Genomic DNA, 24,408 nt, shown 5'->3' with positions numbered 1-24,408 from the left:
AGGGATGTTAATGATTTGGAAGTTTCCTGTGTCTGGTTTATCACCCTGATTGAATGTGGGCCTGTTTCCAATCCACCAATCCAAGTCCAATCCCTTGTCCCTTTCCTGGTTTCCTCATAATGATTGTTGGGTACATCAATGATTCTTTAAAATGTCTTGAACAGGTACTGAATAGGAAGGGGTAGTAGTTATCATACAGCTATTCAAAGCTCTGATTAGGCCACAGTTGGAGCACTGTGAACGATTCTAGGCACTACACCTTAGGAATAATGGATCGGCCTTGGCGGGAGTGCAAGCATAGTTTAACCAGAATGATAATGTAAGACCTGGAGTCCAGGTATGAGGAGAGATTACACACCAGCGGTTGTATTTCCTGGAATTTAAAAGATTAAGGGGTGATTTGATCAAAGTTTTTGAGATATTACATATAGAATAGGTAGAGAGAAGCTATTTCCGCTAGTTGAAGAGTCTAGGATTAGGAGGAATAGTCCAAAAAATAAGGATAAATCTTTTAGGAGTAAAATTAGGAAACACTTCTACACATAAGAGAGTGGCAGTCGTTATGAACTCTTTTGGTATTGGATTAGTTGTTAATTTTAAAACTGAGATTGATAGATTTTTGTTATCCAAATGTCTTAAGGGATATAGGGCAAAGGCAGGTATATGGAGTTAGGCCACACGTTTGCGATGAACTCATTGATTGGTGGAATAGGCTCGAGGGGCTAAATGGCTTATTCCTGTTCCTTTGTTCCTATCACAGATGTCCTCCCTAGTCTCTTGATGCTTTGAGATAATACCATCTATCCCTGAAGATTTATTTGTTTTGAGCACATTTAGTCTGTCCAGGACTTGGATCTGATTTATGGTGAAGCCATTGACTTTACTTGGCATACTTTTTCCTGGTGAGGACGTGTTGCTTAAGTTTTCCCTTGTGACTGCTTGGAGGAAGTAATCATTCAGAATGCTTGTTGTATTACACTCATCCTCAATTTTGAGCCTGTTTCTATCTTTTATTGGTTTACTCTTCTCCCATGACTGGCTTGTTGCTGTTGTGCTACAGGCTGGAGAAGCACATGAGTCTTTGGTGGCCTTTGATATTCTTCCCTGCTTCAGTGTTCTGCCTAGTAACTACAGACAAAGAGCAGCCAAATGGCACAAGAAAGGTCTGTGTCACGCTAAGTCAAATAGGCCAAAGGAGACTAGGTTTGATTCCTGCTCTGTGCTTAGTTTGTTTATCTCAGCTGAGGTAGTAACTGGGGTGCTGCAAATCCTCTTGATGCCTCTTAAAGCTAGAAAGAGAAGAAACCAACTATTGTCCCTACTCCCAATCACTTTAGTGACCGCTACCAGAAAGTTGTGTAAGTGTCTGCATTGAGATAAAATAAGATTGCTGTCAGTGTCACTACAGTCAAGTACCCTGCTTGAGATACTTTAACGTTGTTGAGACTTCAGCAACAATACTTCGCTAAGAATCTATAATTTTGCAAGGTGTGGAGTTGGAGGGGGGTGGGAAGAGAAAATTACATGTGGAGGCTCGCGGGGATAATATTAGATGGCTCCATTACAACAGAATATCCTTCTATAAAGAGTTGCCGGGAAACAAGTTTTCCCAATCAGAGATGAGCTACCAATTTTTTTTGTTCGCCTGCAGTTATCCTATTCCCAGCTGACCACACTATCACCTTAGTACTCAACCACTTGCCTTCCCATGAGGGGAATGTTGCGGAAGCAGCTTAACAGCCAGCAGTTAACCTCCTCCATGACTTCAATATACGAGATAGGAGCTTCAGTGATTAACAAATGAATGTTTCCTGTTTCCATCTCTAGGCTAATTATTAGTTAGCTCAAATCACTAGGTGGAATTTGAAATTTTCTTTGATTCCTTATTATTGGCTTATCCACTTCAGGCATATTTTCCTGTACAATTACATTGAGAGCTCCATAAGATCCAAAAAACCCCGCTGAAATGGTAACATCTGCAGGAATGGAAAATCTTATTGTATTCATTTATTATTTGAAAATTAAATTCAACATTCCTCAATAAGACAGTCATTATAATATTTCTTATGTCTATTAAGTACATCAGGAGCATTGAGCATATTCTGTGTTAACTGTGTTATTCAGCCTTCTAATTTATTTTCTACTTTTGTTATTCAGTAATTAATTTTTCTCCGAACATTCCACCAAAAAAAATTTGCAGTTAGATTCTGCTCAAAAATAATTTACATAGATACAGTCACGGTGATAGTTGTCCAGACACTCCTAAAAATAAAACTCACAAAAATGTTAACATTTTACATTTTCTTTAATCCATTCCATCTTCTAATTACTGTAATGAATTCCCCACTCCCATGCGTGACCAAGCGTACTCATTACTCTTTAGGCATATCCCTGACTATATGTAGACCCTCCCCTAATAGTCATGGACTATCTCATCCAGCTGAGGCCCAACAATCTGAGTTGAACCCTAACCACATTACAGTTTGTGTGAATCACCATTTTGCCAACAATCCTGGGCCTTTTGCCATTCCTGCTTCAGTGCCGCTGCAGCCTCAGGCCCTGGACTCGCTTCCATCCCCCTTATCCTGATTCTGTGCAAGCCTTGGGCTTTGCTACTCGCTTTCCTTTTCTCCTTTTGAGTCCCTGCACATGTACCAGAATTCCAGATCTGCTCCCTTCAATCTCCTTTGATAAAAGATACAATAGATTTGTTGATTGCTTTAAGAAAATAAAATCACTTATAGAAGTAACCAACTCACGCACTCAAAGTGTAAGTGTATCATTTAAAACATGTACCAGCTTAATGTAATTTTGCTGAAATAATCATTTTAAAGCAATGGAAGGGATCACTAAAATAAGTGAGTGTAATCAGAGAAGTGCGAGGCAAATATTAAATGCTAAAGTTGCAAAAACAAGTTGTATGGAAATCAAGTACAATTAATTTTAAAATTCTGTTTAATGTTTTTAAATTATGTTTACTCTTTTTTGTTCTTAAGCAAAGCCACAGCATAGTAACTATGAAATTATAATCTTAATAAGAGCCATCTATAACTGTCAGGAGAATCACAAGAGTACAAAGTGTATGCTTGAAGCAGAAAGTGATAACATATAATTTGAGCTTAATAAACAGTTTGAACCCAGTGCATTTTGAAGCCAACCTTGTTAAGGCTCAGTAGATGTAAAAACTGAAATTTTGTGTTATGGAGTGAGCTGATCTGATGTCTAGTCTGGCACAACAGACTCAACTGATTCCCACAGGCCAGCCTCAATATAAATTGTGCTATACAGTGGAAGCTCGGAGGCAATATGACAGTGTGAAGGCAGAAAGAAGACCAATAATGGGCCATGTCTTGAAAAAAGGAAATGACAGGGTAAAGTTTACGAAGAAGTCAACGGAAGGACTGGATAACAACTATTGCAAAAGAAGGATCAGAGACAGTGACATTGAATGATGTGCACAAGAAGAGAAAAACAAAACAGGAGGAAATTGTTAATAATAGATATTAAAAAGAAGGGGGGAATGCTGAAAGTCAGAGATCAGAGAAGGTTGAAAGTGAGAAAGATAGACGATGACATTGTTTGATAGAAGCAAATAGACCAGGTGAATTAAAAAGGAAGGAAGAGAGAAAAAAGGAAGACCAAATGGATAGTTAAGAATAACAAAGTAAAAATGCTGGGAGAGGTATACGCAAAGTAAATTAAGGAAAGGTATCAATTCAAACAGGTTCAAGCAATAAGATAGGGTGGGGGTAAGTATTCCATTTCGTTGCTTCAGGTTTGGAGCTTTGCTGAGTGATACCGTATTGAATCTGTGCCATCACAGCTCTTGATTTCTCATCCGTTCATGTGAACAGGGAAAGACCCCCCCGGCCCATCCAGCCTGACCTTCCCCCCCGGCCCCCCGAATTGTGATACCTTGTGCATCACAATATATACTTTCCCTACCCCATGGGCTGTATTTAATGGAGGCAATGGGGGTCTCGCCTGTTGGCTGGAGAGCTGATGAGAACCCTGTGTTATGACCGATGCAGTTAGTAAAGCGGAGTTATTTAAAAATCCCAGAGGGAAACTTTAAACAACTGTCATAACCTATAAGTTTAAGTGTTATGTTTGAGATGCAACTCTAAATTTGGGAATCAGACCATTAGTTTGAGGTTTTACATTAAACTAAATGAAACATTTTATTAATTTACACTGGTTAAAATATATGAACACATGGCTACAAATTACTACTATCATAACTTTTAACAAACTCCCAAACTAACTTCCATTAAGGCAACAGCAACCCATAGATTTAACCAAAACACCAGGCAAAGCATTTTCACCTTACGAATTCAGAATGAGGTTCTTTCACTGTGGAGCCAGTTGGACCAGTTGGAACCTTACAGCTGCCTTTTGATCTTACATTGCTTCTGCCTGCACACCCGAAAAACTACTGAAGTTATACCTACCATCCCCATTGAACGTTAATTCTCATTGTATCAACAACCTCTTTGAACTTCACCCCACTTCTTGATAGCTGTATTCAAAAAATGCAAATGCACTTTACCTCTCTGTTTACATCTCAACCTAGTACATCAAAGCACACAGACTAGCTGGCTTTAATCCAGTTAGGACATACCCACAGACCAAACCTCTATTTTAAAAGAAAAATATTTTCCAAAGTATTATATACATTAATAGCTTCATGACACCCGTGTCACCTTTTTTAGCGAAGGCCTGCTGAATTAAATGCACCTTAACAGGGCAGCGATGGGCCTTCCCAGGGATCAAGGACGCCAGGGTCGGAGGTCTCATCGCTGACAGTTGCTGGCCAGACAGAGACCTAATGAATAGCAGCACCACTGGGGAGGTGGTGGCTGCTGCCGGTACAACACTCACCCTCGTATCGTTGCTGGATCCCAAGCTGCAGATGAATGATGGCAGGAGAAATGTCATCAGGTCCCTCGATCAGGTACTGAGTGCCTTTGAATGAGCTACACCCCCTAGGAACCCCCTAGGAACCCCCAGCAACCCCGACAAAGTTTGCATGATGTGCTCCCTGCATCGTGAGCCCCTCCCCGCCTGCCTCTTGGTGAATACCAGCGGTGGCAGGATGAGGCCTTAAGTGGGCATTAATTGCCCACTCAAGGATCTCAATTGGCAGAGGGGCAGGGATGCTGTCCATGGGCTTTCCCGCCATGGATGTAATTGGGGTGGGGACGAGAAGTGGGTGGGGTCCCCACCAGCCACCCTCAAACCTGATTAGATGCCTCCCCACTAGCAAACTCGCAAAGGGGGAGGGCATTAAATTCTGCTCCATGTGATTATTCCGTAGAATGGACACAAAATCAAGGGCTGCAACTATTTTCCAATCGTGCTCCTATTGGGTGAGGCCCTATAGTGATGGGGTAGGGGAGGAAATGGGGATTAATGATCAGACACAAACACTTAGGATTCATCTTTATGGCATTGATTCAACTGGGGAATATTGTCACAGTTAGGAAATGCTACTTTGTGAATGGAATAGGAAAAAGAATAATCTATTGGCTTGATTATCTCGGCAGTTATGGATGAACCCTTAGAAAAGCAGATATTTAAAGCATACGTTTATAGAACAATTGACATGACTAAAAATGTCTTTGCCCTGTATGTGTGGGTGCGACGAAGAACAGAGCAAACCTGATCGAAATTGCGCTTAAATATTAATTAGGCCACAAAAGCTACAGGAACTGAATTATATCATGATAAATACTCTGGAAACATAGCTCCCCAGTGGATAAGTTAACCAAAGCAGTGTGTAACCGAGCCATATAGCCCAGTGAGATCCCAGGGTTGAACAGCAGCTTGCACTAAGATACTGCAGGATAGCAGAAGGCATGCAAAAGCTGGCTTCACTACTTGGGCCTAGGCAGGGGAAAGCGCTGTTCAGTATCCCTGCTGCTGTTTGCTGCCTATAGGCCTACAGTAGCAAAAGCTGGTGTGTGGACTTTGGGCAGGAACAGGAACTGTCTTTGCTGTCTTCCCCTTATAGTCAAATTGTCCTTTGACACCAGGTCTATAGTCCTCTAAATGAGACAGTGGTGAGCAGCTGGAACACATGGAAAAGCATCCCAACATACATCAGTGCTTTCAAGTAAGAAGAGAAAATTGGATATAAAATGTACCACACTTCAAAAGTACTTTATTGGCTGTAATGCCCTTTGACACATCCGGTGGTCATGAAAAGTGTTGTGCAATTGCAAGCCTTTCTTCCTTTTAATTCTCTGCAAATAGTCATGTGGTGAGTTTATACTGGAAATTTAGTTACTATAAAACCATGTCTGCTTTGGAGAAGTGCTAAACTTGTGGAAAACCCAAGGCTGGGCCTGACATGACCCTATTTGGAGGCAGTAAATGACCTAAATATTGCACTTGGATAAGGCACTACATCAGGTTTAACTCCAGTTAAATCTGGCTTAAAATGTGCTCAGTGAAACACTTGAATCCCTTGGGCACTTTTAAAATTTATCAAGAGTTGCCACAAAAGTTTAGAGAGTGTCATGCTCCCAGCCTCTAAACATTAGAACCGTTGAGAAGATAACTCTGTACAACAGATATAGGCACGCATGCATTTATCTCTCTCCTGTGCAGGAGCCGAGCAGTAAAAAGGAGGTACTAACCTGATGCAACCAGAATACAGCTGTAAGTATCAGACTAGTAGGTGGGTTGTAAATTCAGCCACTGAAGAAGCCCAGCCTTTCGAAGATTGACATTCAGCTATATCCAATAGAGTAGTCATTGATCATTTAATACCACAACATCGAGTGTAATACTGCAGTGCCACAGCATATACCAGTTCCATTCCAAACCAAACAGTTTTTTAAAAAGAAAATAATGATTATTACTCAAGCTTGTTATAAAAAAAGGTGCTCAACTGTACTTCTGATAAATAAAAATAATGAACATACTGTTTCGCTCTTTCAAAATGGTCAAACCCCACGAGCTGGTGTAGATGTCACAATGCAGATGCAGAGTATCTATGATTAATGAGCTGGGAGTTGAATGTGTTTTGCACCATTAATCATCATCATGTAATAGGACTGTCCAGCTGGAAAACTGTTCACAAACAGCACACTGCGAACTGTTAATAGCTCACTGTTTCCTTCATACAAAGTTACTTCTTCCTCGACAGAAATAAAAATATGCAGAATTAGATTGTGTAAAAGAATCCTGAATGTATAGCTCTGATGGGCAACATCAGAGTTGCAGTGACACATACACCAGCATGACAATGTCATTTAGATTATTTGTTGGAAATTTAAAGAGGAAATTTGTTGGATATTTAAAGAGATCACAGAAATTCTGTACTGGAAAAGAGTCTGAATTTTGTGATGCAAACAAACTACAGAATCACCAGGATCCCACTTGATTGCTGGCTATTGGTGTGGCAAGGTCATATTGCCTCGGTTCTAAATATAGCACTGCTCTAAAGATCACAGTGAAGCTGCACCTTGCTCCTGTACTAAATACTCTTGGACGAGACAAGTGCTTAAAGTTCAGGTTCTTCTGGTGACTGACCTTCAGTCATGAAGTATAGTTATTAAAATAATGGAGCTGATCATCTGTGATTCAATCTGAGGTTACACTTCCCTATTCGAACTGACAGCGCGTAAAGATGGATGGTTCACTCCAGAATGCAATTTGAGGTGGCAGAGCAAGATTGCACTGTGTCTTTGCTGTTTAGTTATATTCCCAAATCGAATTCAGGTTTGATTGCATTTTCTCTGGTGATCCACATTCCTAAATTAGGAAAGTTCTTGAATGCCATGGAAATATTTGTATGATGCTATTTTGCTGAAGATTTGTTAAGTAAAAACTTGAAGGAAAAAGATTTACTTCCAAAAAGCATTTGATAAAGTGACACAAAACAGACTTGTGAGCATTGAATAAGGGACAATGGCAACATGGGTGTGAAATTGTCTGAGTGACACAAAACAGAGTAGTGGTGGATAGTTGTTTTTCAGACTGGAGGAAAAGTGTAGTTCCCCAAGGGTTAGTGTTAGGACTCCAGCTCTTCCTGATAAATAGTAATCACCTAGACCTTGTTGTAGGGGGCACAATTTCAAAATCTGTGGACAACACGAAACTTGGAAGTATTGTGAGCTATGAGGAGGGTAGTGTAGAATTTCAAAGGACAGGTTGGTGGAATGGACGGACAACTATCAGATTAAATTTAATGCAGAGCTATGTGAAGTGATTGATTTTGGCAAGAAGAACAGAGAGAGGCAATATAAAATGAAGACTACAATTCTAACAGGGGTGCAGGAGCAAAGGAACCTGGATGCATATGTGCACAAATCATTGAAGGTGGCAGGGCAGGTTGAGAAAGTGGTTAATAAACATAGAGATAAAAACAAAAAACTACTGCAGATGCTGGAAATCCAAAACAAAAACAGAATTACCTGGAAAAACTCAGCAGGTCTGGCAGCGTCGGCGGAGAAGAAAAGAGTTGACGTTTTGAGGACTCGAAACGTCAACTCTTTTCTTCTCCACCGATGCTGCCAGACCTGCTGAGTTTTTCCAGGTAATTCGGTTAATAAACATACGCCATCCTGGGATTTATAAATAGGGATATAGAGTACAAAAGCAAGGAAGTTATGATAAATCTGTATAAAACACTGGCTCGGCATCAATTGGACTAGTGCATCCAGTTCTGGGCACCACACTTTAGGAAGAATGTGAAGGCATAAAAGAGAATTCAGAAAAGATTCACTGGAATGGTTATTGGGAAGAGGAACTACAGTTAAGCAGATAGATTGGAGAAGCTGGGATTGTTCTCCTTGGAGAAGAGAAGATTAAGAGGAGCTTTGATAAAGGTATTCAAAATCATGAGGGGGTGTGGAATGAGTTGATGGGAGAAATGATTCCTCTTGGTGGAAGGATTGAGAACTAGAGGACACAAATTTAAGGTAATTGGTAATGGTGACATGAGGAAAAAGTTTTTTTATATAGCGAGTGGTTAAGATCTGGAATGCCCTGTCTGAGGTTGTGGTGAAGTTAGGTTCAATCGTGGTATTCAAAAAGGAATTGGATCATTATCTGAAAAGGAAACCTGTTCAGGGCTACGGAGAAATCAGGGACATCTTAGACTGGAAGTTCAGAATTTTTACATTTGCATTTATGTTTTTTTAACATGTGTGGAGAGTGCTGTTAGTCCTACCCATTATTTTCACAGATAAATGAACTATCCTGCTTAAGGAAAGCAGGACACAAATATGACACCCAACCCATTGCCATTGAAAGGAGATAAAGTGGGTAAATGGTGGCTTGAGGTTGTGTTACATGATTTTCAATTCTTAACCCCCCAGCCCTCTGATCTGCTGTGTTAGCTATAAAACATGCTATTGCAAGGACACTGGCCCCATTATTTTTGGGCTAAAAGTTGGGTTGTGCTAGTTTTTGAACATAGGGATCAGAATTCACACACTTCTTGTGATTATGTACGCCGAGGACCACGTAATTATTGTGTGATCGCCTCATTTGCATGATTGCAGCATTAACCCAAGCGGTTTCAATGCTGCTTCTTTGACCTCCAGGCTGCCTGGGGCCTCCTTGCAGAGCAGGGTGGCCCCGAAAGTGCCGTTTGTTGATTATAAAGTCAGGCTGCACCTTAAAGGAAGCTGCACAAAAATATTGCTGCAAAGTAATTTATTGCAAAAGGAACACTGGGTCAGGTAGAGGGTTCCAGAGTGATGGATGCATTGCTGGAGGCATTAGTGGTACGGAAGGGCAGGAGGAGATGAGATGCCATGGGTCATTGGGAGGCCAGGCATTATTCAAGGTTTGATTGACTGCCACCTCTCTTCAAAAAAATGCCCTCTTGGAAGAAGTATGGTTCTGTCCTCCGACAGGATTTCCGACTGTCTCTTCTGCCCTGCTCTCACACCACACCCTCAATGTGTCTCTTCCCCCCCCCCCCCCCACCACCCACCTTAAACCAATTTATATTTCTCCCTTGCTGAAACTATGCTGCAGTTCTGCCGAAGGGCCATGAGGGCTCGAAACGTTAACTGATTTCTTCTCTGCCGATGCTGCCAGACTTGCTGAGTTTTTCCAGGTAATTCTGTTTTTGTTTTGTTTTGGATTTCCAGCATCCGCAGTAGCTTTTAGCTTTTTGTTTTTACCTCAGAAGCAGTGTTGAACCAAATTAGCACCCTTTAAATCTAAGTGGCAACAGTGGGAAAAATAATGGGAATCTAGTCAAATTGTAATCAGCAATGCTTTCAGTGAGGGTAGGGCTATGTAAAATAAGTCTCCAACTGCTATTGATGTGGGGTAATAGTGGAGAAGTGCAGAAGCACAGAAAAGCATGGACCACCATAAACAATGCCATAAGTCACTTACTCCACAGTTTTCTCTTTCTTTGGTGTTGTTTAGGGGGTCCGTTAATGTAACTGAGTCAAATGTAACGATCTTGGAAAATACAAACCATTGTATATTCTACATTTTTTAAATGATGAAAACTGTTTTCAGTTTGATCTATTTCCTGTGTACTCCTAGGAACCTAACGGCAGCTTTGTTGATAAGGACTTCAATGCTGCTCCAGAGTCTCATACAGTTGAACAGTTGCAAGAATTGCCTTTCACACCAGTGCAAGCGCCAATCCTCGCCCTGGGAATAGATGCTGGAGGGTAAGAACCTAATTTGTATTGAAATAAGTCTGAGTCTTTGCAGAATATAATGTCACTTGAAATTGGGAAATATTTCACAACATTTTGGCTGGGCTGGCTAGAGTAGAGACCATCAGCCAAGATGGTTTCATAAGTTTTGGTGAAACAGACCCCCAGTCAGTGATGGTAGTTGATCCATAGTCAATTGTTGCCTTTAAGAAGGAGCTGCGCTGATACTTATGGAGAGGTACAGAGTCGTTAACAACACCTTTGGTTTCTTTCAGGGGAGATGGGGGATAAACAAGAGGTGTTGGAGAAATATCCCCAATGGAATTAATAATGGAGTGAGCTTTATCATGGTCTTACATTGGTTAAGCCATTGAAAAAAAACCTTCAGGTTAATGATGTACGGTTGGGACAAAGATTAATCAGACCATCTCCCACACTCCACTCATTTAACAATTCTTCATTCAAATGAAAATTGGCTCTCAACTACAGAAGTCAATCAAACAAATGAACTGAAGAGCAGGGCTGCTTCTGATGGACCAGACATGTTAATGATTTCTATTTTATACAAATGACTGTGGAAGATCTGCATCACCTTTTCTAGCTGCCCAGAATTTTATCTTGACATTCTTTGCTAAACTGGCGAATTGACTAAGACCATTTGAGCCAGACCTAATATCGAGATAGGTGAATCTGCACAATAATTCATTTTATTTGTAAGTTGAAAGAAAACATGCCCAGGATTTTAAACTAATGTCTGTCTAGCTCTCTTGAAGAAGTACCAGAGGCAGAGTCCATAAAACATTCACAGTGCTTTTTCAGGCAATTGCAAATCTTCCATTGCTTTTAAAAGTTATGTTTTCATATATACTTTCTTAATGGACACAATGGTGTCACATATCAACGCCAATCAATTTCTTTAAATGGTTTTCTGTGTATTTTCTGGCTTTGCAGTTTGGTAAAATTTACTTCAAATTAATCTCATCCCACCCAAAAGCTCTGCCACAGTGCAAATAGCTCACAGGGGAAAACATCAGTTCCTGCACTTACATATTTGTTCAAAGCTCAATTTCTCCAGACTTCTTAAGTTTATGCTCTCTCTCGGTTCCACAACATTAGAACAATGCAATGTTAGTGTCTACTAGCAAGTTCCTTGCAATATAATTATAGTGTGGTGCAAGTCAGTACTTGCCAGTGCATAAATTGAAAAGACTATCAACGCTTTAGGTACATCAGACCATACTGAAACCTGTCAGAGGTTGAAATAGCTGGAGGTAAAATTTTGTACCACTCTTTTAATGGAATATTTTAAAGTGCATTAATTTCAATGAGTAACTTTTTTCAAAAACAGTGAAATGAAATGAAAAACTGAGGATTAATTTCCAGGTCATGAATTTAAAGACTATTAACAATTTTAGAAGAAGCATAATATAAAACTAGCAATCTTAAAATTTCCTTTGAATGTGAAAATGTGCATTGTTTAATAATGATCACAATGAATGACCCATGAGTTGTATACTTGAGTTAGGGAATCTCAGTTAATTAGGAAACTGAAATGTCACTTCATGCTTTAATTGGCCTGGGATATAACATTTAATCTGATGGATGGTCCATGATAGCTGACTACTACATCCATTCTTCATGAAGAGGCAGCAATAGAGAATTTTTTTGCACGTCCTGGATACACGAGAGAACAGTTGGATCCTTGTTTATTCAGTGGTAAAAGTAGGACTGATTGGTTAGGCTATGGAATTGTAGATGCATTATGTGATCTCAATCATCACTGGACAAAGCAGCCCATTTGATTGGCACCCCTTCTGCAAATGTTCACACCCTCCACCACCGACGAACAGTGGCAGCAGTGTGTACCATCTACAAGATACAGAAATTCTCTTAGGCTCCTTAGGCAGCACCTTCCAAACCCACGATTGCTACCACCTAGAAGGACAAGGGCAACAGATACATGGAATACCACCACCTGGAAGCTCCCCTCCAAGCCATTCAGCATCCTGACTTGGAAATATATCACATTGCTTCACCATTGCTCCTTGACGTTCAATAGCATTACTATAACTGAATCCCCCACTATCAACATCCTGAGGGTTACCATTGACCAAAAACTGAACTGGACTAGCCATATTAATACTGTGGCTACAAGAGCAGGTCAGAGGCTAGGAATCTTGTGATGAGTAACTCACTGCCTGACTCCCCAAAGCCTTTTCACCATCTACAAAGCACAAGTCAGGAGTGTGATGGAATACTCCCCACTTGCCTGGATGAGTGCACCGTACAACACTCAAGAAGCTTGACACCATCCAGGACAAAACAGCCTGTTTGATCATCATCCTGACTTGGAAATATGTCACCGTTCCTTCACTGTTGCTGGATCAAAATTCTGGAACTCCCTCCCTAACAACACTGTGGGTGTACCTACACCACATGGATTGCAGCGGTTCAAGGCCGCAGCTCACCACCATCTTCTCAAGGGCATCTAAGGATGTGCAACAAATGCTGGCCTAGCCAGCGACACAAACATCCCGTAAATGAATAAAAAATCTCATTATTCCATTGTTCAATCTCACATTGTGAAATATTAAAAACAAAACCTAAAATATCTATTACCTATTGTGTTGCCTTTGTTCTTTGCTAAGAAATATATTGTAGTATTCTCATGGTGTAGGGTGTGCACTGCAGTAAACAGGGTATAGCCTGAAAGTGAGTGGGCCACATGCCTGGGTTAGATGGTGGCTTCGTGCCACTGTATGAGTAATCCAGAGGCCCAGGCAAATGATCTGGAGACATGGATACGGTGGGCCTTCCTCCTCAGAGTCAGAGGAGGTGTATTGCTGCTTTTTCAGGTAGCACGTGAGACACCTGCCAAAAACGGAAGGTTCCACATATTGCACGTGGTGCCACATTTGTCCAGGGAGTGGTATGAATGTTTGTAATCCCATGAAATAGTTTTTGTTATACCTGGTATTCTGTGTGTCATTTATAGTTTGTACTGACTGTAATTTGCCTGTTAATTCTTGTTTATTTTACATGGATTCTGATTTGTGTTAAAGTAAAAACTACAAAGGTGGAATCTTATTGGTAATTTCTTCATTTAGGGGTCATTCAGTAAATTTGGTTATTTTGGTTTATGTTTTCCCTACCTACGGGGATCATAACACTGGTAATTATCCTTAGCATCTTGCTGTATAATGCAGAATCCTGGGTCTGCTATAGGTGCCACATCAAAACTCTGGAATGTTTACACCAAAGATGCCTGAGGCCCATCATGAGAATTCAATGGCAGGAAAATATCTCAAACAACGAGGTCCTCCATTGTGCTGGGATCACAGCATGGAGAACAACCTCCAGAAAATCCAACTAAGATGAGAAGACTATTTCTTCCAGATAGCCACAGAATCTCTAAGCAGGTGTTCTATGGGAAACTGTCTCAGGGTAAACAACATCACAGTCAGTACAAATGATATAAAGATGCCCTAAAAAAAAACTTTGGGCATCACACACACCACTCTTAGGAAATTATTGCAGCTGACTGGCCCATGTGGAGGCAAGTTATGAATTTTTTTACAGCGTGTTTCAAGGACCATATGCATCAAACTTGCAACATCTGACGTGGCCAGAGGTGGCGCAGCTGCAGAAGTTCCCCCAAGCATCAACAACAACATATGAACTGCCAGTTCTATGGACATCCGTGCTTATCCTGCATAGGACACTTCAGTCATGAGAGAATCCACAGAAAACGATGAAATAATTTACAGCTTGGATATACTCAAACAACGAGGAGTCTATCATGAAACACCATCAGAAGCTAATTAAATGACCCATGATTGTTTATGTATCTTATATGCAGAATGGTCATCATGTTACATAGTAATACATAGCAATGTTTTGAACAGAGGAAACTACAGGTCCAACGAGCTTGCCTCTCTAGATTCCCATTACCGTGATCATGGAACTAATAGCCCATTATCGTCTTTCCTAAAATGGATTTATTCAGTCTCTTTAATGTCCTCCAGCTTGGCAATTTACTTCACAGTAATTCCTTGTATGCAGCACACTTTCTATGTCCTGAGAGATTGGTAAGGTTCTACATAAATGTAGGTGTTATTTCTGATTGCTGAGAAACTGTCAGTTTTATTGTCTCTGGTAACTTTTGCATACAATTATACACATTGTAAAAATTGATATGTTATGTGGGATTAGGCCAGTTAGCTGAACATCTGTCATTGGGAAAATATTGGAGTCTATTATAAAGTATGTAATAGCAGAGCATTTTGAAATACATAATCTAATTAAGCAGAGTCAGCATGGCTTCATGAAGGGGAAATCATGCCTAACAAATTTATTAGAATTCTTTGAGGAGGTAACAAGCAGGATAGATAAAGGGGAGCCAGTAGATGTAATATATTTGGATTTCCAAAAGGCCTTTGATAAGGTCCCACACATAAGGCTACTTAATAAGATAAGAGTCCACGGTGTTGGGGGTAGTATATTAGCATGGATAGCGGATTGGCTAACTAATAGAAGACAGAGAGTTGGGATAAGGGGGGCATTTTCGGAACTAATGGAGTTCCACAGGGATCAGTGCTTGAGCCTCAATTATTTACAATATATATTAATGACTTAGATGTGGGAAGTGAATGTACTATCGCCAAGTTTGCGGATGTCACAAAAATAGATGGGAAGGCAAGTGGTGAGGATGACATAAGGGGCATAGACAGAGGGTTATAGACAGGTTAAGTGAGTGGGCAAAAATGTGGGAGATGGAATATAATGTGGGAAAATGTGAGATTATGCACTTTGGCAGGAAGAATAGAGGAGCTGAATGTTATTTAAATGGAGAAAGACTGCAGAAGGCTGCAGCACAGAGGGTTTTGGGAGTCCTTGTGCATGAATCCCAGAAAGCTAACATACAAGTTCAACAGGTAATAGGAAGGGCAAATGGAATGTTGGCCTTTATTTCAAAGGGAATGGAGTATAAAAGTAAGGAAGTCTTGCTAAAACTATACAAGGCACTAGTTAGACCACACCTAGAATACTGTGAACAGTTTTGGTCCCCTTATCTAAGGAAAGATATACTGGCCTTGGAGACAGTCCAGAGAAGGTTCACTAGGTTGATCCCGGGTATGGAAGGATTTTCTTATGAGGAGAGGTTGAGTAGGTTGGGCCTGTACTTATTGGAATTTAGAAGAGTGAGAGGCGACCTTATTGAAACATATAAGATTCTTAGGGGGCTTGACAGGGTAGATGCTGAGAGGTTGTTCCCCTTGTGGGAGAGTCTAGGACCAGAGGGCATAATCTCAGAGTAAGGGGTCGCCCATTTAAAACAGAGATGAAGATGAATTTCTTCACTGAGGGTGGTCAATCTGTGGAATTCTTTACCGCAGAGGGCTGTAGAGGCTGGGTCTTTAAGTATACTCAAGGCTGAGATAGACAGATTTTTAATCAGTAAGGGAATCAAGGGTTATGGTGATAAGGCAGGAAAGTGGAGTTGAGGATTATCAGATCACCCAAGATCTCATTGAATGGCGGAGCAGACTCGATGGGCTGAATGGCCTACTTCTGCTCCTACGTCTTATGGTCTTATGGATTCTGCTGAGTCACCTGCCTGAACAACAAGCAATGCTAATTCTCAGTACGCGGCTTAGCACGAATCTTCTGCTGCCGAGCAGGAATAACTTATTGATCAAGTTAGGATAACTGACAGTCTTATCGAAAAATCCCACATTAATCTCAAAGTCCTGACAAATTGTCAGCAATGTCTTTGAGGTACTTAATCAATCACAGCTGAACCAAGTGAGCCCATATCCTTGAATCACCAACATTCCCAGTGTAATTATTTGATGATGTAATCTTTTAATAGACTTTTCTACTGCTTGCTATCTGCACACTTGAGAGTGAAGGCTGCAAGATGCAGATACTCTAGTTTAGACCAGCTAAGAGTCACTTCTTCTCCCCAGTTGGAAGATTGTAATCTCTTAAATTTATGGTATAAGTACTGTTGTTTGCCTTTAACTGACTTATTCAGTGTTAAAACTATGCACTTTGTGAATTTGAAGCTAATTTTTAGTTGCAACCTATGCTTGCTGCTCTGTGTTTACTTTCACATGCAGAGAGAATGGAGATGCACAATGAAGCAGAGAGTTAATAAAAGGGTTCAGTAATTTTAAATGTTTTTTCTCACTTGCATCATAAACCACTGCTGCAGAAGACACACAATTCACCAGAGTTGACTCTGTGGAATATTTCAAACACTAGAAAACCTATTAGCCGATGTTGTAAACCGAAACTTCTATCAATGTCTGTTCCTTGCAGAGAGTCAGTGCAAGAGCATATACAGCTGCCTTTCGGATCTGTATGATATGGTTATATTAAGCAATTTAATTACAACCAAATCAGCAGTGAAGAAGTATATAATTTGATTTCAGTATATTATGTTTTCTATTTTTGTATTACAACTTGTTTATTCACCAGCCTTTAGTCCTTGGGAGTAGCCTAACAAACAAACCTGGGGAAAAATTTTACCCCGTTGGAGGGGGGGGGGGCTGTGTGGAGCGTGGGAGCGCGCCTCCGATCAGCGCCCCCAATCAGGGGCGTGCCGCCATTTTATGTGGGCGGGCCAATTAAGGCCCACCCAGCGTGATGTCCACTCGGAAGTGCTATGTGCTCCCTGTGCGGGCGGGGTGGGGTGGGGGGATTCCCTGAGCCGGGAGTGCGCTCTTTTGCGCATGCGCACGAAAGAGTGCACAGATCTTCCTGAGGCTAAATGCTGCCTCAGGGAGATTGGCTCAGAATTAAAATTTGTAACACAAATGATAAAAAAATTTTCCTGACATGTCCCCTCATGTGACACTCACATGAGTAGAGACATGTCCATAACTTTTATTGAAACCTTTAATAAAAATTTAAATACCCTCATGAAACCTCATCCCGCCCGTGGATGAGGTTTCATGCTTCTTCTGAAGCCAGCCAAGGCTCCTGGCCTGCCCGCCAACCTTAAGGTTGGATGGGCAGGTCCATTAATGACTTTAATTAGTTTTTCAATGGCCTCAATAGGCTTTTGACAGGTCGGTGGGTGCGCAGCTGACTCGAGTGCGTTCTCCCCCCCCCCCCCCCCCCCCCCCCCCGCCCCCTGCAGACCTGAAAATGGAAATGACATGGGGTGACGTCGAGAGTTCCACCCAACGTCATTCTGGGTCATCTTACACGTCGGCGAGCGGGCCTCTTCCCCGCTCACCAACTGGAAGATCCTGCCCCTGGACTTAGTTGCTCTATAAAGCTGACTGTGTATTTATTTTTGACATTTTGTTTAAAAAGGCTGTAGAATTGACACTTGAGTGTTTTGACAGTTCTTTAATCCTTTAGGGTGCTTAGACATGCTGCAGCTCCAGCTGAAGTACATTCACAGCCACTCTTGTCAGTAGAAAAGGATATTTAAAGTCAAGCTTCCAAAGTAGATAAGGAAAGTAAGAAGATATAATTTAATATTTAATAGTGGTTATGATATTTCTTCACCCCTCCTTTCAATAAAATGGGTGAAAATGGGTGAATTGCTATAATTTTGAAACATCTATCCTGTACAACTATGCTCACAGTAATTCCTCATATGGAACACACATTGAGATGTCCTGAGAGACAAATAAGGTTCTATGTAAATGTAGGTTTTTCTTTCTGATCACTGAGAAATTCGCATTTTCACTGTCTCTGGGAGCTTTTGCACAAAATAATATACACTGCAAAAATTCGTGTGACGTTTTGTGGGATTCTGCCAAGTCACCTATCCTAACAATAAGGAATGCTGGTTCTCTATATATGGCTTAGCAAGAACCTTCTGCTGCAGAGCAGGAATAACTTATTGGTTGTGCTGTCGAACCTTTTATCTGAGTTTTAGATTAAAAATGATGTTAAATGTTAAGGAACGTTTGGGGCCTTGGTGAGAAGGGAGAAGCTGAAAGGACAGGTGTTGCATTTTTTGCGCTTGCCTCACCAAACACATCTTTCCCTACCTTCCCCTTGCAGCATGCCAAAGGAACTATTCCTTCGGCGACACCCATGTCCACTCCTCAGTCACCCCTGACACCACCCTCCCTTCCATATGGTACCTCTCCATGCAAGCACAGGAGGTGCAACACCAGTTCTTTCACCTCCTCCCTTCTCACCATTAAAGCCCCTAACACTCCTTCCAAGAGAAGCAAGCAGCATCAGAAGCTGATTCACTTGTACTTCTTTCAATTTAGTAAACTGTATTCGCTGCTCACAATCTGGTCTTCTCTGCATTGGGGAGACCAAACGTAAGACTGGGTGACCACTTTGCAGAGCACCTCCCATTCAGTCTGCAAGCTTGACCCCGAAATTTTGGTTGCTTATAATTTTAATTCTTCACCTCCCTCCCACTCTGACCTTTCCGTCCATGGCCTGTTACTGTGTTCCAGTGAAGCTCAACACAAGCTCAAGGAACAGCACTTTATCTTTTGACTCGGCACTCTACAGCCTTCTGAATTCAACACTGAGTTCGACAACTTTCGATCGTAACCTCTGCCTTCACCTTTTTCTATTTGTTTTTTCTTTTTTGTTTTGTTGGGTTGGTCTTGTCTTATTTCTTTCTTTTTATCTTCCTGTTGCATCCAAATGGTTGCTAAATAGACATTCATGCCTCATCCGGACACATCTTTTGCTTCTGTACTATACTCATTACCACTCTCCTTCGGTGTTGCATCATGAAATCTTTTGTTATTTAATTTCTCTTGCCTTCCACATTATCACAGACCTTCCCTTTATTCTACCTGTCCCCTCCCACCTTCCACTGGTTTAAAAACTCTAACAGTTATATCTTTCTTCAGATCTGATGAAAGATCATCTAAATTAATTTTGTTTCTCTCCACAGATGCTGCCTCACCTGCTGAGTATTTTGAGCAATTTTGTTTGTATTATGGGTACAACTGTCTACGCCTGGTCCCAGTCATACCTATTGAATCATAGCAGGATAGTTACCTGCAGTGGCTGCTCTTCTCAGCCCTGCTCTGTTACCTCTGGCATCCCCTGAAGATCTATCCTTGGCCCCCTTCTATTTCTGTTGTACATGCTGCCCCTCAGCGATAATACACGGAAACATAACAGCAGGTTTCACATGTACACTGATGATACTCAGATCTATCTAGCCACCAACTCTTTGGACCCATCCCCTGCCCATCACCTCCCATTGTCTTTGATCCCTCAGACTGCTTGTCTAATATCCAGTATTGCAGGAGCAGAGATCTCTCCAACTAAATATTAGGAAGACTGAAGTCATTGGGCTGAATTTTGCCGTTGGCAAAATTTTCAGTAAGGCGGGCCGGCAGCAAAATCAGCTGCGGGCCCGCCGACCTGTCAGTGGCCAATTGAGGCCATTGACAGGATCATTGAAACAATTAAAGGACCTGCCCGTCTAACCTTAAGGTTGGTGGGCAGGCCAGGAGCCCCAGCGGGCTTCAGAAAAAACATGAAACCTCATCCACCGGCGGGTTGAGGTTTCATGTAGGGATTTAAAGAGCTTAATAAAGTTATAGTGTTATTTATGAACATGTCCCACCTCATGTGACATGAGGGGGACATGTTAAGGATTTTTTTTCTCTATTTTTAACGTTTTTAAAACTGTCAGCGATCTCCCTGAGGCATTTAGCCTCAGGGAGATGTGCACTCTTTTGTGTGCATGCGTGAAAGAGTGCACTCTCACTTTTGGGGAATCCCCCCCACCCGCACAGGAAGCGCATAGCGCTTCCCGGCGGATGTCACGCTGGGCGGGCCTTAATTGGCTCGCCCACGTAAAATGGCAGTGGGGCCCACTTCTCCAGCAGGGATCAGCTCCCCGCCCGCCGGAGATCGGGTCGGGCCCTCCTGCCTTGGAGGCAGAAAATTCTGCCCATTGTCTTTGGTCCCCACCACAATCTCTGTACCTTGATCACTGTTTCCATCTGAAGCTGAGCCAGATCATTTGTAACCTTAGTATTATATTTGATCCTGAGATGAAATTCTAATCACATATCCGCTACATCAACAAGACTGCCAACTTCCACCTCTGTAACTTGACCCGTCTCTGAACCTGCCTCAGCTTATCTGCTGCTGTAACACTCATCTGTGCTTTGCTACCATTAAACTTGACTATTCCAATGCGCTGCTGGCCAGTCTCCTTCCATCCGACATAACAACAACTTACACTCATAACAAGCATTTAACATAGTATAACATTGCAAGGCGCTTAACAAGAACAATATCAATAAAAACATTTCTGCCATTTTTTCGACAGGAGAATCAGGAAAGATGACTTGATCAAAGAGTTAGTTTTTTAGGAGCATCATAAATGAGGAGAATGAGTTGGGAGGGAATTCCAGAGCTGAGGGGCATGGTCGCTAATGGTGGAGCAATTGAAATTGGGGATGAGCAAAAGACCAGAGTTGGAGCATTGCAGAAATTTTGAAGGTTGTGGGCTGGAGGAGGTAACAGAGATAAGGTGGGGTCAGGGCATGGAGCACAGGTGTTTGGGTGAACAAAATTTGGAGGGAGTTAAAGATTGGGATAGCAGGGTTTTGGATGAGCACGGGTTTATGTTGGGTGAAAGGTTGAAAGCTAACTAGAACAGCATTGGAATACTCTTAGACTAGAGGTAACAAAGACATGGATGGGGATTTCAGCAGTTGAAGAGATGAGGGAGGGTCGGAGTTGGGGGCAGGATGATGGTGGTGTGGTGGCCATGTGAATGGGTGGGAGAGTTTATATGGAGGAAGAATTTTAGGGAGGGAAGGAGGTCAGTAAAGTCAGAGCTGAGAGAACAAGAGAGTCGAGATGGAAGGCCACCCCTTGTTTCAGAACTGCATCCAGATCCTCAGGGCTACACTGCTTGCATTAACTGTGATGGCCATCTGCTCCCAATCCCTTCAAAGTGGCTATCTGGATGGTGTCATGGTTCCCAGTGGATAGGGGCCCTCTGTCCCCCTGTCTGCTCCATTGCACCAAGGCCTCTAGTTGCTCCGTTGTAGGAATCTCTGCCCTGTTGACCTATTATTCTGAGTTCCTTCTGCTTGAACGGTCTTCCCCAGCAACTTTCAGCCTCTGCAGAAGCCGGAATGCATCTCCACCTTAAAAGGTGCAGGCTACCTAAAGTAGTCAAGTCAAGCTTTAAGTGGTGGCAGTGAGTCTGAGAGTTGACGCTCAGCCTCTGCAATGTAGAGGTCATTACGCCAGACAACAACAGCACCACCATTGTCGGCAGGTTTGATAACAAAGTCAGGGTTGGACCTCTCTTCCAGGAATGCCTACCTTGAAGCTTTAAGTGGTGCATGCCTTATGTGAACTTGACTCCCCCCCGCCCCATGCAACAGCACTCTTAGCACTGGGCTAAATGCTACTATCATTCTAATTAGCAGCCGGTGTGAAATTTGCAGGCTGCCTTTGTCAGAAGAACGGCCGCAACTTAATCGCAGATTGTGACCCCTGCACCCATTTTTGGGGCTTACCCAATTGTTCTCCCCAGATCTGAGACATTTATGATACAGAGCAGGAAAAGCTCTGCTTTATGGAGGATAATGAGACAGCTGTGGAATGCACTACCAGAGATCATGAGCGAAGCAAAGAACATTGTTTAAATATCACCATTTAAGAATCCATTAGATTGAATCCATTAGATTAAAGGAAAAGGTGATAAATGGATATGGGAACAATGGTGGCACTTTAAATTAGTGCTACTACTCTTGTGAAGAATAAACAATACAGACTGGTTGAGTCAAGTGGCTTGTTTCTGTCTAATCATTTCTATGGCATTCTATATAATTCTGTGAAAACTGTAAAAACTAGGAAATGACGGATGTGGCAATTGAGCTTCTTCCTATCCACTTAACAGTTGAAAACTAGGGTCAATTTTCAAATCTTGTTTTGGTTCATTAGTTTATGAGAGGAGCATACTTTGAAGAAATTCAAGTTGAGTGTCATTAGGGCATAATGTGATCCATCCTGGAACCCTCAAGGAAATGAGAGTACTATTGTTTAATATTGTCAAGGATTCTATACATACAGGAGCAATTTTAATCGGATATTCTAAAAGGAAATCAGGCATAGACATGAAAGCATACATGAGTTAGCCACACACGAGCAACAATGTAAGGATCTTTTCACATGATTGCTGCAATGTTCATTTAGAGAATGCTGAGGTCATTGTAGAGTAAAGTTTTAATGGCTATGTTAATGAGGCAATGATGTTAATGATGATGTAAGCATGACATCAGTGTCAGATGACCAAGAGGCTCCAAGAGAGCAAGACACAGTACATAGAGCAATAAACTTATCACGAGGTCTTTGCAAATAGTTCCTAATAGATAGTTTAAAGAAAAGCTATATACCAAGTATCTTCAAGTCACTCATAGATAAGGTAAAACCTCATCAAAACATGGTGGCAGCGCTGGAGGCCATAGTTTAAGAAACAGACCACAGTTTGGTAATCCAGGTGTGAAGTCCTTGGAACAGCTCAATTTTGCAACAAAGAAGAACAACTGAAACATACCTTGATAGGAAACAGTGAACCATGGACAATGTCGACAGCCATTACCCCTTCCACGCCCCTCCCAACACATTGAAGGCCTGCAGCAAGGACAACAATGGGAGCTCTGAAGGAGACAGTTTGAAAGTTACTGACCAACTTTGGATTTACAAGAAAAGGCCCAAAAGCATAGGTCTGTACCCTTTTATATGTAATTGGAGCCATAGCTGATGATGTCCTGGTGTGACATGGAGTCGAAGAGACCTGCAAGGAGGTTATGACGGCCTTTAATATTCACTTCAGTCCTAAGAAGACCCTGGTCATTGTATGGACAAGATACAGAGGAGCCAAAGGCCAGGTGAATCCATTGATTCATTTATTAATGACTTGTATTGACTGCTAGTAATTGTAGTAATTAAGCTTTAAAGCATGAGTGAATTCGTGATTGCATCATAGTCAGTGTGCTCATCAACGCGCTGCCAAAGGTTTTGCAAACCAAAGAGGATTTAACGTTAGAGAAGGTCGAACAGTTTGCAAGGCAGGCGGAGCTGTGACAGCAGAATCAAATGGTATTTTGGGGTGACGTCGAAGCTTGGGAGGGGTCGATCCAGTATGTAGGCCCAATGTTAAAATGTTTCAGATGCAGTGCCACAAAACAGCATCAGCGCAAGACTGCCCAACAGGGGGAGCTGAATGCTTTCTCTATGTCAAGCCCGGACATTTTAAACAATTCTGCAGATCTAAAGTTCAAGTTAGGGGAATAAAGCTGGAACAAGCTTCCAACCATTTTGAAGTGCAGGAAATTGGGAATACAACATTTCAACGTGACGATTTCCTAGGAGAAGCCACAGATTTGGATAAGCAGTTCTGGTCTGTAGAGTTGTAAGTCCAAGGATACAGAACAGAATTTAAACTGGACACTAGGGCTGGGGTCACAGCCTTATCAGACTAATTGGACTGGCTTCAGGTCTGACTTAAGGAAGTAGAAATCCGACCATCTGAACTAAAGCTAAAAGGGCCAGGAGACATAGATCTCAAAGTGAAGGATCAGTTCACTTCAACCTTTAGGCATGAAGACAAAGAAATTAATGAAACAGAACCAGCAAATTTCTCTGCTTAGCATGTTTAGGACTTAGCCTTCTACAAAAAAATCAATGATGTGACAATAGAAGACAATGGAGCAATATTCAGGGATGAGTTTCCAAAGGTGGTCTGAGGCCTGGAAAACCCTAACATTGCAGCAGAAATAGAAGT

The 24,408-nt window shown here is 41.7% G+C and overlaps 1 protein-coding gene across 8 annotated transcripts in view; it reads left to right on the top strand.

Moving 5' to 3' along the window:
- The window catches only part of nphp4 (nephronophthisis 4), a 504,277-nt gene that overhangs the window by 338,327 nt on the left and 141,542 nt on the right, over positions 1 to 24,408 (top strand). For all 8 annotated transcript variants that reach the window (XR_013578910.1, XM_078558224.1, XM_078558219.1 and 5 more), the window contains one exon: positions 10,522 to 10,652. Coding sequence is in view for 7 of the 8 variants with exons in the window: in XM_078558224.1 (XP_078414350.1) it covers positions 10,522 to 10,652 (131 nt within the window). In the remaining variant the exon portion in view is untranslated. The remainder of the gene's footprint in view (positions 1 to 10,521; positions 10,653 to 24,408) is intronic.

The sequence above is a fragment of the Cetorhinus maximus genome, chromosome 15 (genome assembly GCF_964194155.1).
Source record: "Cetorhinus maximus chromosome 15, sCetMax3.hap1.1, whole genome shotgun sequence".
NCBI classification, from domain to species: Eukaryota; Metazoa; Chordata; class Chondrichthyes; order Lamniformes; family Cetorhinidae; genus Cetorhinus; species Cetorhinus maximus.
The sequence above is the reverse complement of the archived record's forward strand: the minus strand, read 5'-3'. Positions and strand labels throughout refer to the sequence as shown.